This window comes from Passer domesticus, chromosome 1 (assembly GCF_036417665.1).
Source record: "Passer domesticus isolate bPasDom1 chromosome 1, bPasDom1.hap1, whole genome shotgun sequence".
In the NCBI taxonomy this organism is placed as follows: domain Eukaryota; kingdom Metazoa; phylum Chordata; class Aves; order Passeriformes; family Passeridae; genus Passer; species Passer domesticus.
The window spans coordinates 96,390,747-96,409,871 of record NC_087474.1 but is presented as its reverse complement, the minus strand read 5'-3'; the positions used below and the strand labels follow the sequence as shown (position 1 = coordinate 96,409,871).

Genomic DNA, 19,125 nt, shown 5'->3' with positions numbered 1-19,125 from the left:
TGTTGTTTTGGGGTTTTTTTTTGTTGTTTTTTTTTTTTTTTTTTGCTGGTGGTTTTTTTTTTTTTTTTTGGTTTTTTTTTTACTGTAGATAGAATTTCTGCTTAGTTGTAGAACAGAAATAGCTGAATCCAGAGGAGAAACTTTACTGTTTAGGTTCTTAATTCAAGTGAGATATAGCAGTATTGCATATGTGGAGTCTGCTCCACTGCACTGTGTATTCCATGTGGAATGATTCAGAAGAAAACAGCAGTCTAGTCTAACATATATAGTCTCTGGATATATGCTGGCTGGGGTTCCTGGCTTGTAGACAGTAGTATTTTAGAAAAAAAGAAACACTAGAGGAAAAAAAAAAATATATAGGGAAGAATCTATTCCTGTCAAAACTGGTTGTTTCTTATTGTCTTTCCACTGAGCAGTCGTTACAATGAGTATATATACAAATGTAGACAAAAAATATAAATGCATGGGTGTCTCTCTCTAAATCTGTGAATTTTACTCTCACTGTGGTGAGAACACAAAGCATCATCTTTCACAGCAGAAGGAAGAAAACTGTTTCAAATTGGAAGGGGAGTAGGGGAAAAAGAGCACAGAGGAGGCTTGGGAAAAAAATTGCCCTTAATACCTTTCTTCTTGTCTCTCAGTCAGAAGAAATGGGAAAAGAGAAGCCCAGTAGTTTGCTCTGTAGTAAAAAACCCCAAACCTCTGTATACGCTGTACAATGACTGATCCCACAAGGTTCACCTTATCCTAATTTTCTGTGGAGGCAAAGTACCAGATATCTGGTGTCTGTACAAAATATTGAGGAATACTTGCTTTCCATGTGGAAACAAACTTCCTCAATGCAGTAATCTCACATGAAACCAGCGTTTTGTGTAGCTGGTTGCCTGGGCTCATTCTTGGTTTACTGTTGGGGAGTCATTCGTTTTGTTAGGGTGGTGATTATATGACATGATAGGGATCATTTGCATTCCAGTATTTGTGGCACAAGTTTGGAGAGGAGTTTTTGGAAGTAAGTAGATCTGGAATGAAGCGTGTAGAAACATTTGTTGTATGCACTGAGTTAGATGCGTTTTTTTGAGTTCCCACTGTTTCAGGGTATTGTGACCCATAATTTTTTCCCATTAGTTGTTTGAATTTTTAATAGTCTAATTTGAAATGTGATGGGCAGATTGAGATATCTTACTGAACCAGATTTACAATAGTTGTGATCTTACAGTTCTTTAGAAATTGCATTCTTCTTGAGGCAGCTGTAACTAAGGACACAAAGGAGGGCATGCGAACATACTAATTTTAAAATTTTTATTTAACCAGTTTTGTTTTGTTGTTCCTTTGCTTAGAGGTATGTTGCTTTCCCTTACAGTTTTCAAAGCCCTGAGCCCTACCCTGGCCTTTGTGTGCTCCTCTAGGAACCTTTATTTACTATTTTAGAAAGTGGTGTTGATATATTTAGGTTTTTCCTGGTGAAAAATGTTCATGAAGTTTTGCTAAAAATAAACAGAATTACAAGTTTATTTCATCTTAATAAGTAGCTTTAGAATGCAAGTTATGGGAACCAAATGTGCTATTGTTGTCTTGCTTTGGGGAAATATGGTAATAAAATGTCTGCAGGCGCAAATTCAACAAAAAGTAGAAATGTTGAGGGTATAAAAAGAACTCATTACAGAAGCTCAGTATTCTGAGCTAAGTATTCTGAGATGTTACCTCTACTTGTAGCAAGTCTGAAGATGTATTTGAAAATTAACAGTGCATAAATTAGCTTGGAAATAATAGCAAATTATATTACTTTTCCAATTATGTTAATACTGTTCATTATTAATTAGACAATTCATTATCATAAATAATGCTCACCTCACTTAAAAGAGCAGCCTTTGGCTTGCCTAAGGAATTCCAGAAGCTCTAGCACTTCCATGTGGCTGTGCTAGTTATGGAGGAGTCTCCACATTGCTACCCATACTTGGAATTCAGTCCTGTATCACTTCTGGAAGCAGTGTATGCCATATGTAATTTTATCTAGGTTGCATTTTCAAGTATCTTGTGTCAGAAATTGAGTAAGATATGTTGTATGAACATTGTGTCTGGTCTTGTCATTTATTCAAGCATTATACAAGTATTAAATATATATTGTGGGGGAAGACCTTGATTTTTAAATACATCATGTTTTCTTAGATGCTATGAGGCAAAGTGCAATAGCTGGTGTTGGGGCAGAGTTGTGAATTTAAGCTCAGACATCAGAGATTAGGTAAACTGGCATATTTGTTTTTCCTTGCATAATATTTTTACTCATTTCCAAAGCTAATCTGTGTTATTGAGGCCATTTTTATTTAGTATTTTGAATAATTTATGATGAAATTATAATTCTCTTTAATTTTGAAAGTCATTAGTATTGAAAGAAGCCCTGTGATTGAGACAAATTGTATGTTGACCTAGTGAAGCTTATAAAACTGGGATGATGTAGTAATTGCTTTATTGCTGGGTCCGTTAAAAAAACCAAAAAACAAGGTATGGTGAAACTCATTTTTGTAGCCAAAGTTATCCAAGGTAAGGTTGCTACCAATAATGAAATTCTGTATATTTCTATTAGTAGTGTCAGGCTGTCATTGGGTTTTTGTGATGCTCAGATATTTGTATCTCTTGGTATGAACTTAAATTGGACTAACTTCACTGGTGCCCCAAATACTCTACTTTCATTTAAACATAGAGCATTCTGATAAACGAAGATGCAAAGGAGTAGTTGACTGAGTAGACTTGCATTGAGCTGAGCAGGATTTTAACTCAGTCCCCAGTAATGGAACTCTATAGCGGATGCAAATTTATTCAAATTAGAAATGTGCCTGAGTCTCTGCAAAGATACTCACTGGTAACTGCAGCTAGTGTATTGTTACTGAAAGTTGGTTTTGTTTTTGTTGAGTGTTGATGATGTTCTCTAGATGTTGATTTTAATTGAAAGCAGATGTGATGGCTTCTAGGTTATGACTTTGCCAAAAATATCAAAATGTACAGTTGGAGAAGCGCTAGAGAAGAGAAAATGGAAAAGAGCTGTAAGGGAAGAGAGTCTTCAGGCTCACATCTGCTTTTCCTTATGTTCTGCTACGAGAAGCAACAGGAAAACACTAATTATCCTCCAAAGGGGATACTTATTTGCATATATTCATATACCCATCTCAGCACTGCGTACACAGGCACATTGTGCATATTTGTAAATAAAGGTGTACAATATATGCTAGGAGGAAATAAAGAATCATCTGGATGCCTTAAACACACCTCTGGAGCAGTTCTTCATTTGATATAACTGACTCTAGTAAATTGGTTTGTGGGATTTTGAGATTCTGTTACTTTAGCCTGTTATTACAGCACTCCTACTGCTCTGTCTATGGGTTATTACAAATGTTGCACTTTTAAAATTGATACCTGGATTTTTGAGTGTGCATGCATACCCTAGAGACAGAATATGTTCTGTAGGTGCCAGATGAAGATACAGCTGTATTAGCAGTCCAAAGCTTTTGATTAAAGAAAAGAAAATTTCACTTGTTTCAAAGGTCATTTGGGCTTCTGCGAAGTCTAACCCAGCTCTTTAACTTGGCCTGGAATCAGAAAGGTTTAGGAAGTACTGGTTATAGTTTATTTGTTAATGGTTTAACTCAGATTTACTCATAATTACTTCAAAGGCTTTGGAAACCTTGATGTGTGTTCTCATGTTCGAGTGGAGTTTGTTTCTCTTTGCAGAGTTGAGGTCTCTGTGACCTGAAGGCAAAGTTCTGCTTTGGTTATTCACTTTAGTACAGCAGAAATGCAATCAGAGTCTGCATGGGGTCCTTTTGAGTCACTGGACTTTGGAAAATACTTTTTTTTTTGGGGTTGCAGCCCTTTGAGTTCAGAGAGCCTATCCTCTGAAGGTGCTGTATGTGTACCCCATGCAAAGTGATGTCTCTTGAAGGGCCACAAACTCCTCCTTCTAAACAGTTTTATGGCAGTGACCAACTGTGGATTGTTGCTGCCCAAAGTCAGATTCAAAGTAATCACCAAACATCCAAAAGTTGAGTCACATGCTGGCCATTCTTTAAGGAAGATGGTTATAAATTACATGTTTGTGCCAATAGCTCAAGAAGGGAATTTTAGTTTTGTTTTAGAAACCTTTAATATGGATATCAGGAAACTTTAAAATAAATTGAGTATCTAGAAACTGCATGCTGTTATTTGTATTTAAAGCAGGTATGTTAACTAGAATTTTTCACATATACTGCTCTTTTCAGAACCTACTCATTAGCAAGCTGGTATTTTTGTCAGAACTAGTTAGCAAATCTTTACAGTTGCTAAACTGTTTCAAAATTAAAACCTTTGGTTTCCTATAACAGTATTTTTTGATAAATGTATTTTTTTGTTCCTAGAACATTTCTGAAAATCTTTGCTGGGTATTTGAATCTATGCTTGGGAATGCCCCTAAGAAATGGAACATAACCTGTGGAAACTAATTTAGGTTGATTAAAATGAGGTAGTAACAGAACATTTATGCCAATGTTTAATTGCATACCTGTTAAATTTTATTTAGAGAAACTTATGTCTATGTGATTTTTTTTGAGTGGAAACAATTTTCTTTTCCAAAATTTACAAAAGGAGATGCCTTTTGTACTGAAGTATTACAATTTTGTGGAAGTATCAATAAATAACAATCAGTCCTCAAAAAATTTACAAAATAATTATTATTTTAAAAAATAAGGTTATTTAATGAGTTCTATTATTAATATCTGCATAGCTAATGTGGTCAATGAACTTTAGTAGAGGTAAAGCAATTGAGTATAATCTTACCTTTTAGGTTGGTCTGTTTATAGTTGAATAGTTTCACCTGAGAGAGCAGTTTGGGATCAAATTACTATAAAGTATAAGTTAATCTGTGGGAACTTGGATCCAGAAGGTTTATGATGGAAAAATACTTAGATTAACCCAATACTTATGCAGAAGAAAATCTTATACATAGTTTTTTATGCATACTTATTATCTCCCTAATGGAATCTCAGTATTTTCTCTGCCTCATTAAAAGTAAATTGTTTGTATTAAGTGTTAAGTATTTACTCAGTAGTGATACTGAAGCTCCTACGCTTAACATTTTAACCATTCTTACTGTCTCGTGTTTGTGGTTTCACTTTTTGTTGACGGCTGCTCACTGGTGAAAATGAGATACAGGAAATCTCGGTCAAGCATTATATGGGCATTTAAAGCATTGAGACCTTTCCTTGGTTTAATAATGCTGGTTTTTTGTTCTGACAACACTATAATCATTTAGGAGTGTAAATCAGGAATAACAATTAGGAGTGTAACCCAAGAAATCTGGATGTGTTGGTCTAATGAGGTGTTTTTCCAGTAAAGTTAGGGACAGTTTAGGTTTCCAAAATTCTGAGTTCTGCTCCCCCACTCCTCCTCGCCAATCCTCTGTTGCTCCCAGAGAAAGGGCTTCCAGCTGGAAGAGGTTATGGCTGGGATTGAAATGAGTTTTTGGAATTACCATTTATTAGGAATAAAGGAACGCAGCAGTTTTAGCCAGAGGAGGTAGAGAGATGCTACTGGGAGAAATACCTGTTAAAGCTGAGTGGCTGAAGACAGATAAAGCACAACAATGCTGACATGGAGATATGAGAATACACTGGTCATGGAAAAACAGTCTAGAGGTTGAGATGTGGTTTCTTACTAGGAAGAAAATTCTGAAACGCTGTTCTGGTGTGAGCAAACAGACTAACGAACAACCTGCTTGTTTTTAATATGGAGGTAGCTTAGCTGATGAGTGTTGTAGCAAACAACTGCCCACTGTGGGCCAGGAGAAACTTTTTAGACATCTCATCTTATCAGTGTGGTTTCTACTGAAGTCCTCACTCACACTCTTCATTCCACAGTCTTTAAATTTATGCGCAGTTCCTCTCGGTAATGTGGTCATTTGGTTTCACATATTTTTCCCTGAAAGATCAAATTTATGCTGAATGGAAATTTATGCTTCACTTGTTCTTACATCCCTGAAATTGATGTTCACTATTTCTTCCTGGACTTTTTGCTGGATGGTAGAAGGGTATCAAGGGTTTTAAATGTCTGTGGGGAACCTTGTATGAAGAACTTCTATTGGAGAATAACTTTACCACTGGCTTCCAGTAGCAGCCTTGCTTCTTTGTTAGAAAAAGCAACAAAGAGAAGTGCAGGTACATTTGCCAAAAAAGGTGTTAATGTGGTCTTGTCATTGGGAAGGAATGATGGCCAGAAGTACTTCTGCAGGGCCTCAGCAGTGGGGATAATTGATTTTTGCTCTCTGTCATTGAGTGTTCATTGTGTGTACCAGTTCTCATGTGGGTTTTTAATTATTGCTATGGTTGGAAGTTCAACCCAAGGCTCCAGCTGCCAGAAGCTCATAAAGAATTATTTCTGTGTAATGAAATGAGTTTTCAGGGAAAAGGGTTACTCATTGGTTTTTGTTTTGAACTTAGTTTATCTTCTAGTGATTTTGGAAACACATAAAATAATTTAATAGGCGTTATATATCTCTGCACAATTAATTTCATATATTTTAAGTAACTGTGGTTGTTTAGCCTGGAGAAGAGGAGGCTTAGAGGTGATGCTATTGCTCTCTACAACTTCCTGAAGGGAGGTTGTGGACAGGTGGGGTCGGTCTCTTCCATCGGGCAGCAACTGACAGAACCAGAGGATACAGTCTCAAGCTATGTCAGGGAAGGTATAGGTTGGATATTAGGAAAAAATTTTTCACCAAAAGAATAATAAAGTACTGGAATGCTTTTCCCAAGGAGGTGGTAGAATCACCATCTCTGGATGTGTTTAAAAAAAGACTGGATATGGCACTTGGTGCTATAGTCTAGTTGAGGTGTTAGGGCTGGGTTGGACTCGGTGATTTTAGAGGTCTCTTCCAACCTCATTATTCTGTGACTCTATGATATGAAGCCCATTATTTCAGGTCACAGAGCAAGAAGTAGAACTGACTAGAAAAGTCAGTTTTAAACATTTTAGAAAGTCTGTGGCAGTTTTATGGGAAGAAAAGGAAGGAAAAAGGAGCGGGAGTATGCTGCTAGAATGTTTAGGTAATGACTGCTATTATAAACAATTATTATGATTCCTTAAACATTGTTTTTTACCACTGTGTTTTCATCTCAAGAGGGAATTCTCTTTCCTACACAAAACTGCCTCTTTCCTACACAAACATGAATGTTTCTGTGAAATTTTCTGGAAAACCAACAAAAGCATTTTCTGGTAATAGAAGAATGGGGAATATGCTCTCTTTCAACTCTTCTTTCATGTGATCAATTTCATCAGAGAGAAAGGAAAAAAGAAAGAGTCTGAAAGGTGATCCTATCTTCTCTAGGGAGGTGTGAATGCTGTTTTTTGTCTGAGGAAGTTGTACTTGTTTGAAGAAATGCATGAATATGAATCACTTGTGATGTATATTTCATCCAAAGACAGAGAGACAGGCTGCAGCAGGTTATTTGTGTGAAGCTGGGGTACCTCTGGTTCATGCCCACAAATGAGACTTCAACCGGTCTCACAGAACCCATTAAAGTTGTCTGTGGAAATAACATCACTGAGTGCAGTTGATATTTAATCCTGCCCCAGTGATGCACTGAGTAAAACTATGCCTTATAGGGAGGCCTGTAAGGATGAAGGGGAGTGCTGATTGATCCCTTTCCTGCAGTCTCATTTAACACAGGAGTTGGCAAATGATGGAATTTGATGGCTTGTTGTTTTTTTGGGTTTTTTTGTTTGTTTGTTCTTTGTTTGTTTGGGTTTTTTTGTTTTGTTTTTGTTTTTTGTAGCTGTGAAGAATAGATGGGCTTGGATGTGATTTCTTAGTAAACGTGAAATCATTGCTTTCTTTTGTGCTCCCCTCTTCCTCAGAACCAGTAAGCTGTAAACTGAAACCTGCAAGTAGGGACTCATGTACATAGAACAGTGTCAGTGCACAATGACACTGAATAACCTCTTCCACCTGAAGAGCTTTTGTGGAGTTGGTATAGCCCCTGCTGGGGAGTTCAGCAAGCAAAGAGAGTGTGTGGTATTCTCTGTAAAGGGTTTTGATGTTCTGCCTACTTTGCTGTAGGTAATAATGCAGTAAGAGCAAATAACGCAAGCCGATAGCACATGGAAAAAATAATGGGAACATATTATGGATAAATGTAATTGCACATTTCATGCTTTGCTTTTTGTAATGAGTCCATCAAGTCGAACACTCAAACACATAAATTAAACATGATTTTCCCATGGAATTCAGTGACTGGATAGCAGCCCTCAGAATATTGGTACCATTACCCGGGTTGGTCGGAGCCTAGTGTGGAGCAGCATTTGGCAGTCAGGTCAAGCTCTGATTACTTGAATTGATGAATTTGGTGGATTGGCAGAATGTGCCCCATGACTGTGGGCTGACTGCTGTGTTACTTCACCAGGCCTGCAGCAATTAAGTCAAGTCATGCTGAGGAGCTCCTTTAACTGCATGCTAACTATTCAGGCTTTGAGCATCTATGGCCTTGTCCATCAAGCACTATTTTTTTGTGGTCTTTTGAAGAGCTCCTCGGCCTTAAGCAAGGGAAATAAAACATTACCTTGTCTAACAGAACAGGACTGTTTAGATGAGAGGCATGTTTTTATTGAGAAAACATACTCTGAAGTGATAGTTTTTGTCTAAATCAATGCCAAAAAGGAACTGAAGGTGCAGGTAAAAATATTCATTAAATGTTTAATCCGGAAAATATCCAGCAAAGGCAAATCTCAAACCATATTAGTAGGATTTCTTTTTCTATTAATGCACTTTATTAATGGTTTTGCATAATGATGATCTTTACGTGTTTGTCCATACAGAGTGTAGGCATATCATGCCCTGTGACAGAAATTTTAGGCACTTTTAGAAAGGTTATATGTACTACATTACATAGTTAAAGCTACTTTTTTGCTATTTAATTTAGAAGCATCCCTTGGGGGAGCTAAGTCTTACACAGTGACTGGAAAGAAGGAGCTGACTCTAAAGGTATCTGACTTAGATTACTAAAATAACCTGGCAGCTGGTTGTGACCCAGCCATGTGTGTGACAGCCCGGAAGGCCAGCTGTATCCCAGGCTGCATCCCTTGAAGTGTTCAAAATCAGATTGGATGGGACTTCAGGCAACCTGGGCTAATGGAAGGTGTCTCTGCTCATGGCAGGGTGGTTGGAACGAGATGATCATTGAGGTCCCTTCCAACCCAAACTATTGTATGATTCTAGGAATCTGAGGTACCTGATGTGAGCCTACCTGTTAAAACCTCTCTCTGTCCAAATGATATCACATTGTCTGCAACCTCTGTAGAGCCCACTTCTCCCCATTTTGTCACTTCTTTTTTTCTCCTGCTCGTCTCTTTGTATATGGAAATGTGATATTTATCTTTTGACAGATAATGTTTAATTTTGCCTTCAGCTTGTGTTTATTTCATACTGGTTTTGTTAATATTGCCATACTTAAGATATATATTCTCTCCCCGGGGCATTTTCTGTATCTGCTTTCCAAGTAATATCGTGTATGTAATCTTACTGAATAGCAATTATATCCACCAATCAAAATTTATGACTCTGTAGAGTTGCTGCCTTGTAACTACACATTTCATTCTTTATTATGAGACTTTGGGCAATATAACTGGCAGCCTATAATCAGCTGGAGTGCAGGAATTTTGAAGTGTCAGGACTGTGAGAAATAACTTGTGAAGCTCAGGCTGGCTTGTTTTGGTGACTGTAGTAGAATCACAGAATAACAAAAGGTTAAGGAGGTGAACACGGAGTGTCCAGATGGTGCGTAGGTAAATTGGTTATTTTTGGAAGTGATACATAGACAAAGTCCAGAAATGTGTAGCACCAAGAACAGTTTCAAGCATTACAAGAACATATTTAATAATACCAAAGCAGTAATCATTTAGCCAGAGAGGAGCTAGGTGACTAGACATGGGTTTATGGGTGGGTTGTGAAGTAGGAGACAGCTTAGTCACTTAGTGCCATGTGGCACCAGGCCATTGTAGGAAGTGCCTCCAGGGTGGCTCTCTGTGCTTCCCCTCTAAACTATCCTCTGGGTGGTAGACATTTACACACCTTAGCAGTTACTAAAATAATTAGTAAAGATATAACTGCCTTGTTCAACTTTCAGTTCATCAGATTATGTCTTTCAGTTTCTCTAAGTCAGATGGAGTCACATTTTAGTCACATTTTTGTGCTTTTGTCAGAAGCAGATATTTGGCTCACAAGGATTAATCTGGTAGTTTCTCTTTGCCTTGTATGTTTTGCAGGTTCTCAGACTTTTGTGCAGTTGAGTGTTCTCACTTGGCCTTAAACTCTAATATTGAAATGCTCCAAATTAATTTTTTTTCTTTTAAGAGATAGAAATGTTCAGTTAAACTGGCTTTTATGAGACTGTATGTAGGTGTGCACTCATGAAGTTTTTTTATGAGGGGCCAAGAGCACAGAGATGGTAAATGTTATGTTAAGAGGAGAATTGTAGCATGTAAGGAGATAAGAGAGCTGGGCTGGGACATTTTCAACAGGACAGACTGGCCTCTGTATTGGTTCCCAGAGAGTTCCCCATGTAAAATTAATCTGCAAGAATATTAGCATATGAATATTCCAGCTTATGAACCAATACTCTAGCTGAATAACTCTCCATAACTAATGCCAACACATTTCATGGTTTTTGATACTTGTATTAAAAAAACCCTACTTCTGAAATATGATTTTATCAAATAGTTGGCATATTATTAGACCAGTGAAGTCTGTTACACACTCCAAACATAATAGTATGTAAATTAAACTAAAAGTTAATTTTGCATTTTCCCTGAGCAATGAAATGATGTCCTGAAGAATATTGCATTTTAATGTTCTTTTGGTTGATCATATTATATTTTCTTTCTCCTGTTATTTCCCATAAACAGTATCATTCCATAGTGTTGACAGCCCATATACTAAATACCACAGTGAAACAACAGGAACTGTATTGTTCTCTATATACTGACAAGTCTCTTTGCTTAATGTGCATTCAATAAAGATAAAATAGCAAATGTTATTAAACCAGGGGAAAAAACACAATGAAAGTTATTAATATGTTTTTTTTCTGTTGTGTTATACATGTGCCACTTTGTTTTTATTTTCTTTAAAAATATGATTTTGTTGAAATAAGACAGCAAGGAAAAACTACATCATAAAAGTGCAATAGCAATGAAGATATTTGTTTCAGTGCAGCCTCAAAAGACTAGAGAGCCCATTTCTTTTTTTGGCTAGTGGGAGAGAGTATTAAATGCTGTTCTCTGCTTTCAATTAAACAGCAGCATTAAATATAAAATAAAAGTTTAAGAATTAATAAAATTTCCTTCCTCATCCAAATTTCCTCACAGATTTTAAAAGTATTATACCCAGAGGAGGAGTTTAAAAAATGACTAGCTATTCTTTATACTTCCATTTCACAGAACTGAAATATTTTCCTTCATCATGAGCTGCATAAGGAATCAAATTTGAAAAACCACTAAAGTGGCCTTTACCTAGAGGTCTCTTAGTCCACATTGTATCACAGGAGTGTTGGTCAGGATGGGCAGTGCCTGTCCTGTGTCAGTGAGTAGTTTGTGTTTGAGGAGCCTCAGCTGGTTGCCTGTGTTTTGCTCATTCTCTAGGGCTGTGTAATGACTTCAGTGCTGTCTCCATCCTTGGGACTGGAAAGGTCTAAATGCAGAAACTGCTCCCAGAGGAGCATCACCTGGCTGTGCTCCTGGTGCCCATGGGAGCCAAATGGTACTTCTGTGGAGGCTTTGTTGGAAGAATGTTAGCCAGGGTTGTTCCCTCCAGGCCAGCCGTTCTTCCACCTGTGTCTGGCTCAGGGCTGCCTCTTCCCGTTCTCAGCCCCAGTCCTGCTTTTCCCACCTCTCCCGGCTGTAGCCAGTGACCATGGGCTGCCTATTGCCCTGACTGCTGCTCTTGGAGCTGGTGGAGATCGGGGCTGTTGCTCCATGCTTTAGCTCCATCTCAGGGCATGCCAGAGCTTTTGGTGCCAAGCTGCAGGTACTGGGGTGGCCATGGTGAGCATATGTCCTGCTGGGGGAAAGCTGTTGTCCCCTTGCTGGCAGAAGCTGTGCCGCAGTGCTGGGCAGGGCCTGGCTGTGTCCTGCCATGGGCAGTGTGCTCTGTCCCTCCAAAGCCCTGCATTCCTGCAAAGGGCTGAGCAGCTGTTGGGAGCTGAGCAGGACAGACCTCCATATACATTTTGACCCCCAAGTGCTTGTGTGTGCTGCTTCATACTCCCTGGGAGGAACTTCCTAGGATTGATCTTTTTTTAAATAAGTAAAAACCTTAAAAAGCTGTACAGCTAATAAGTTGACCCTCATTTTTTTTGACCCTTGGTTTTGTCCAAGCTCCACCCCTTGAAGCACCTTAAAACACTTGACTGACTTCAAGCCATAATTAAGAATTCTGCTTCTGCTAGGCACCTTAAGTGAGGAAATCTTAAGGCAGGAGAGGACTGTTGTCTTTTGAAAGTAAGGGATGGGTGTCTGGATTGGTTTTATTATTAGGCCTGCCTCACAGCTTTACCCACTGGATCACTGCTAACATAATATATAATAATATATATTTCCGAGTGTCAAGATGTCTCATTTAAAGCTTAACTCAATTTTAAATCCATGTGGAAAGGGAAGACCTTTAAAATACTTAATAAATTCTAATCTTAATCATATTCACCATTATTAGAATTTGAAATAGGTTGAAATACTTAAGGTAAGTGAAATGAGAAAACTAATAAAGAGCGTGAAACACACTGGAGAAATGGAAGAATAATTGCTAAACATTAAGAAGTCTAAAATGGCCAAACATGAAAAAGCCTTCATTTCCAATAAGCATTTATTTAAAAGTTTTGCAATAGCTTAATAATATAAAAGCAGATTTTAAAAATTAATTGAATGTTAAGTGCAGCAGAGTGGAGAGACATGATTAAATGTATTAAAACTTCTACTAGTCCTGTCTTTGGTCTTCAGAAATTATTTAGGTCTTGTCAGTTCTTGAGAGTGTTGTGTCACCTGTCAGCAAGGAGACATCACTTATCGATGTTCCTGTTAATAATAATTAGCATTTTGGTAATAGTAGTTTTCATAATAAGTTGTGCCTAGAAGTAGTAAGGTACTATGGCTGAAGACACCTGCTTGCTCAGTTTTGTACAGCCCAAAAAAAGAATTTTCTCTTCCAAGGATTGTGTAATCTAAGCATGAAAGGAAGGACCTCTTTGGTTTTAATTAAAAATTATGCACAGGTAATCAAAATGTTTACCTTCTATTGTTTCATCCTTTTTTAATTTTCTGCTAGTGAGTGAAAAGAGGTATTTGAACGATGCACTTCACAGTGTTATCTGTGTGAGTGGCATTGAATCTTTTAAAAATTGAAACTAGTAATTGTATTTGTATTTTAGGGATTACTTACCTTGACCATGCTGGTTCAGCGCTTTTCCCAGAGAGTCTACTTAAAGCTTTTACTGATGACCTCAGAAACAACATTTATGGTAAGTGCAAAGCAATGTTCCCATGAGTCTTGTCCAGTTTCCATCTAAATCATTCAAAACTGAGCTTCTTGGAAGAGACCTTCTGCAGGCTTTTAATGCTTCTGTAGAGTAGTTGGAAGGCCAGTGCTTTTACAAAGGAGGTGTAGGCTCTTTGTGTCACCCCTGGCTTCATTCTGTGGTAGCCAAAGACCTGTCTACGTAGGTAAAGAAGAAAGATTAAAGCAAACATGGCTCTGTTGCAGGACTCTTTTAGGGCACCTGGCTTGGGATAAAGAAATACATTTTAGCTATAAGCACTGTTCATTCTTTGTGGCTTTTTCCACAAAAAAATGCAAACCTAGTTTCTTATGCAAGAACCAGGATCCAGAACCACCTTCCTTCTCAGACAGAGTCATCACAAAGAGTTTATACTGTGACTCAGTATAAGAATTTTATTCAGAAGAAAGCATACCTCAAAGATCCCAAGTGAATTTAGGCACAGAATAGGTGCTATTAGACTTTGCTCTGCTCTGACTATTAGACTTTGGTGCCTACTCAGAAAAAGGATAGGTATTGCCAAAGTAATCCTTTGCAGAGGAATGTGAGTAAAAGTATCTACAGAATTGTGTAATATCTGGGTGGAGATTTAACTATTACAGCACCACCTGTAAGTACTTCATCCCCAGATCCCCTACCTAGATCTTTAATTTCTTTCTGATGTTATTATCTAGCCAAGAATCACACACTGAGTGTGATTTTATACAAAGTCAGCAGCATCCATTGTATAAGAAATATTGATACTGTGTGAGACAATTTACATTAGTGAGTCACGCTCAACCAGAAAAAATAAACTGCACAGTATTATGTTGTGAGAAGTCCCACTGAAGTAATCAAATTTTCTATGGTGTGTTACTGTCTGTGGGTCATGTGTCCTTTTTGCTAGTTTTGTGTCTTTCTTGTGCTCCCTGGTACATGGAACAAAGGGATTCCTCACTTGGGAGCTGGGTACCACTGCTTTACAAGAAAATGCTTGTTCACTCCAGCGCTGGCACACATATGCTTATCACCTGGGCAAGCCACTTGAGAGTTTTGGGTAGTTTTCATTTTCCATGTGCCATTATATAATTTCCCCTTATTCTTTTTCCTGAATGCTGGCGAGGCTGGGATCCAGAGCATAAATTTGAGTTCCACTACAAAGTAAGTGTTATTCTTTATAGAGATAGGGGCTTTTTTTTCTGTTACAACAAAATACATCAATTTGATTACATTCAGGATCTCCTATTCAAGTGCATTCCAGTGATACAAAAATTAATGTTCTGTCACCATAGACATTGTAAAGTAAAATGTCTGTGCCCAATTTCAAACATTGGGCTAAATCCTTTAAATAAGTACCATCTATGGCAGAAAAAAAATAATTTGTGAATCAATTGGGTGCTTGTGAATAGAGCTAGTAGTACTGTCAGTTTGCAGCAGATTTTGCATAGTACCTATAATGCTATAGGAGAACAAATTGTATATTTTTATTGGTATTTTCATCTAAAATGATAAGAGCTCCAGCATAGTCAATTTTTTCTTTTCCAGTTACATCTCATACTCTTAGAACAGTAAATCTGTCTAAGGACAGTATAGGAAGAGCTAATTTAACAAACACAAATGTGAGTGAAGGGGGAGTTTGACTTGCAGTTTTTTTATTTTCTTGGTGACAATCCACAGGCACAAAGAACTGCAGTTTAGCTGTTGCATGTGTAAATGAGGGAAAGTAATATAAGTGATATTTTCAAATTAGAAGTGACACTATTTGAATTGGAAATTACAGAAATACAACATCAGACATAAAAAGTCTAAGTTTTGGGTTTGAGCTCTAAAGCTATTACTTTCAACACCTTCACTCAACAACTTTCAGCACTGTAACTTTTAAATTTTGAAAAGAGTAGCTAATATTGCAGCTTACTGCAAAAACTGTTAGTGTAGCAATTTTTTTCTTATTCCCTTTCCAAACTGTTTTTGCATGTTCTCTAAGTATTTGCTGATAGGAAAGTGTGCTGTGTCTGGGTGAATATTGCTGTAATCTTTTTTGCTCAAGAAGATAAAATCATGCTGTCTTAATTGTTATATATGTTTGTGCTGAACGGAGCTAAGGTGGCTACTAATTTTGCAATAAAATTTATATTTCAATGAATTACTTGAATTTCAGGCACTAAAAAACCAAGGATTAATTCTTCTATCCAATCAGGATTGTCTGTTATCTCCAGATTCTGTCTTTTGCTTCTTAGCTACTGTACAAATATGTTTATGAATGTGCATTCTGTCTGTAGTTTTTCTAGTATGTTTGTGCATGTGCAGTTTCATTTTCTTTTTAGGGGAACTGCCTAAATATTAGTAAGAGATCCAGTTGAAGTTTCTAGGTCTGTTATAATTGCTTTACTTTGTTGTATGTCCCTTCTCTTGACTAAGGGGCTCCAGGGAATTGCTGTGAAGTACGCATTGAATCTTTATCATCTTTTAGGCTCACTTGGTGTAATACTTTGATAAAAGAGAAATTTAATAGCAAAATTGTGATTAATGATTAATTTCTGTATCTCTTGTCTCCTAGGCAACCCTCACAGTCAGAATATCAGCAGCAAGCTGACATATGACACAATTGAGCATGTTCGATACAGGTAGAATAATCTTTTTTTCAGATGTTGTATGATGCACTTGATAGTTTTCATTTTGGTTAGGCCTGGACTGTTTTGATGGCTTTGATGTGATACCATTTTCTAAGGGTCATCTGTAATACATAAAGAAAACACCTCACTTTTAAAACACAAGATATTTGGACAATCAAGTCTTGGATCATATAAATTATTTTTCTCCCAGATGGCCAAATCCACCAAGTCCTGTAGTTAATTTAGTGCTGTAGTACAAGTCCACAGTTTTAATTAAGATGTGGGACTTGGAATTTCAGAAGTGATTATTAGTAAGATGGTATGGTAAAATAATAAGTTTGGACTAAGTACAAAGACATGGTTAAAATTCAGATAATATTAAATAGGATGTAATGGCTTGTGAGAATTTACAAAAAGCTTATGGGAATGTGTACATTGTTTTACAGCAGGTACTTACTTCCATCGGAGTAATAAAATACCTTTTAAAGCAGTTTTAGTATAACTTTTAAGAGTAGAAATAAAAAAAGGTAAAAGTGAGTGTTGGGGCATCTGGGTATGGACAAGAAAATGAACTGATTCTCTAAACAAAGTATTCCTTTGAAAGCTCAGGATGGATCATGCTGAAGGTACACATCTTGCAATTGATTTGTTGTGATTTACATTATGATGAAATATACCACTTAGGCACTTGGTTATTTGCTTTAGGAATTCGTTTCAGAAAACACTTGCTATTTTATAAAATATATTTTTATCACAGAATATGAATTCTTTGAGTTTATTGGGCTGCTTTTAATGATACACTTAAGGCAAGTAAGAATGTAATGGATTCCTATTTTATCTTTTTCCTTGAAAGTAAATATTTCTCCAAAACACATCACAGAATTCAGATCAATAGCATTATAGTGTTCATAGTTGTAATGAAGAAAATCTGTTTTATACCTTTCTGCTGCATTTTCTCTGACTGTTTTTATGGGATTGTAAAAAACTCAAGGATTTCTGGTTGGATGCTGCTGGTGGCTACAATCTGTTTCCCCCTTTGCATCACCAGCTTTCTGGAGAAACTATTTCTTTTTGCTTATGCCACAACCCTCTCTTAATGCTGTGCAGGATGACAACCTATTAAAGTATGGCCAAATGGAATGAAAGAGACTACCCATGAGGAATAACTGTCTTCAGAAGCAGACACTCTACAGCCAATTACAGCAACACCCACAGTCTGCAGAGTCTTTTGATCAAACCTGTGTGCATTCTGATTTCCATTTACTGAGTGCTATTGCAATGTTGCTGTTTCACAGTTCTGCTTATGAAGGCACAGTAGGAAGTGTAACTGTTTTTAGAATAATTACTATTGTACTGTGTGTTCTTCGTTGTTAGGGAGTAAGGAAATAGGCTTTTACTGAGTTAAAAACCTAGATCACTTGAAAAGAACTTACATCTTCAGCATGTTTTATTTTGGATCCTCCTTTAAAAAAGCTTGAGACATTTTTAAGCGCAGAGTGGGAGATTACAAGAACATACCAATGTTAGTATTGAGGGAGTTTTTATGTGTTTTGTTTTTGTTTTTTTTTTTAAATGCCCTCTGCACCTAAACAAACATATTTTGGTATTACACCTGATAGAATTTTTCATCTGTCCCTAAAGAAATGCCGCCATTTTTAAACTCCCAATAAAAATTTAAAAACCACAGTCGTCAAAAAGGCATAGTCATAAAAATTCAGGAAGAAAATGCCCCAAACCTACTGTCAATAAGTCAGCTATCCAGAATGCAATAAAAGTATATTAAAAATCTATGCCTCTATGCCATTGCAGCTAATCAAAATAAGCAGTATGACAAGACAGGGAGACAAGCAGCTCTGTCCTGCATCACAATGCATAGATTGGATTTCCTCAGTGAAAAAATGATTCAGCAGGTAGTTTTAGAAATCTCAAAATGAGTTGCTGGCTTGTAGTTTGGCTTTTGGCATGTGGCTGCAATTCAGAAGTATAGATTTTTTTTTCAGTGCTTGACTCCAAGACAATGTTATTTTATTTTTTTAAATTAATTTTTTAAATTTGATTTTCCAATGTGATTGCACAATCAGCTAATTAAAAATTAATACTAGACTTAATTTCAGATTTATATTTGCTGATATGGGTGACAGCAGCATCAGAATAGACTTTGCTAATCTGTCAGTGTACACTGTTCAATGGTACAAACCTGAGTGATTTGGTTTTACCTTCACATCTGCTTGACAGAGAGAAACCATTCTTAGAATGTGGCTTTGCAATAGAATAACATAAATAATTAAATAATTGAGTCAGTGGACGTTTTCTCAGATTTACAAAATTATAATAAGATGCTTTACCTCTTGACCAACTCAGGTGCAGTAAGATTAGAAATAACTATTTTATTCTTGAAAACATTGCTTCTCTTTTCTTAATGTGGACTGCTGAGTGATTTTAAGCATTATGCATAGCTCAACATTAACCATGAGTAAAGCTGAAAAGAGGAAGCAAGAAATGTAATAAACCTTACAGAAATGTATTAAATGTATGCGTCAAAAGATTATAGATCCTTTTTTATTACTTTGCTTATGGATGTATGGTACTGCCATTGCTCCACTTCCACACAGCTAGAGAGGAGGAGTACAATATTTCCTTATGATGCTGCAGTTAATGTAACTCAGGAATTCATTACACTGAGTATTAAATAACTCTTTTCCCATATGCAAGCATTTAAAAAATACTAGATTTCTCAATATTTTAACACACTGTCCTTTTGGATCTTGTACTTGCAGTATCAAATAGTGCAGCAGTGTCTTCTAAACAGAACCAGACTGAAGTTTGAAATCTGTGGTGTGTTTAAGATATACAACAGGATACCTTTTCATGTATACACAGTGTTGTAATAGAGTTTTGATGTTCATCCCTGAACTTTCAAGTCCTATGAAATGTTAAACTGAATCATACTTCCGGAATTCAAATATATATTTTTT

At 36.8% G+C, this 19,125-nt stretch overlaps 1 protein-coding gene across 11 annotated transcripts in view; it reads left to right on the top strand.

Moving 5' to 3' along the window:
- MOCOS (molybdenum cofactor sulfurase) overlaps positions 1-19,125 on the top strand; it is a 261,142-nt gene that overhangs the window by 65,054 nt on the left and 176,963 nt on the right. For 5 of the 11 annotated variants that reach the window (XM_064430118.1, XM_064430142.1, XM_064430107.1 and 2 more), the window contains 2 exons: positions 13,434-13,523; positions 16,096-16,162. The exons of 1 other annotated variant lie outside the window; for it this stretch is intronic. In XM_064430118.1, coding sequence (XP_064286188.1) covers positions 13,434-13,523; positions 16,096-16,162 — 157 coding nt within the window. Of the gene's footprint in view, positions 1-13,433; positions 13,524-14,661; positions 14,700-16,095; positions 16,163-19,125 lie in introns of all 11 variants that reach the window. 5 more of the 11 variants (XM_064430164.1, XM_064430138.1, XM_064430153.1 and 2 more) reach the window with 2 other exon arrangements.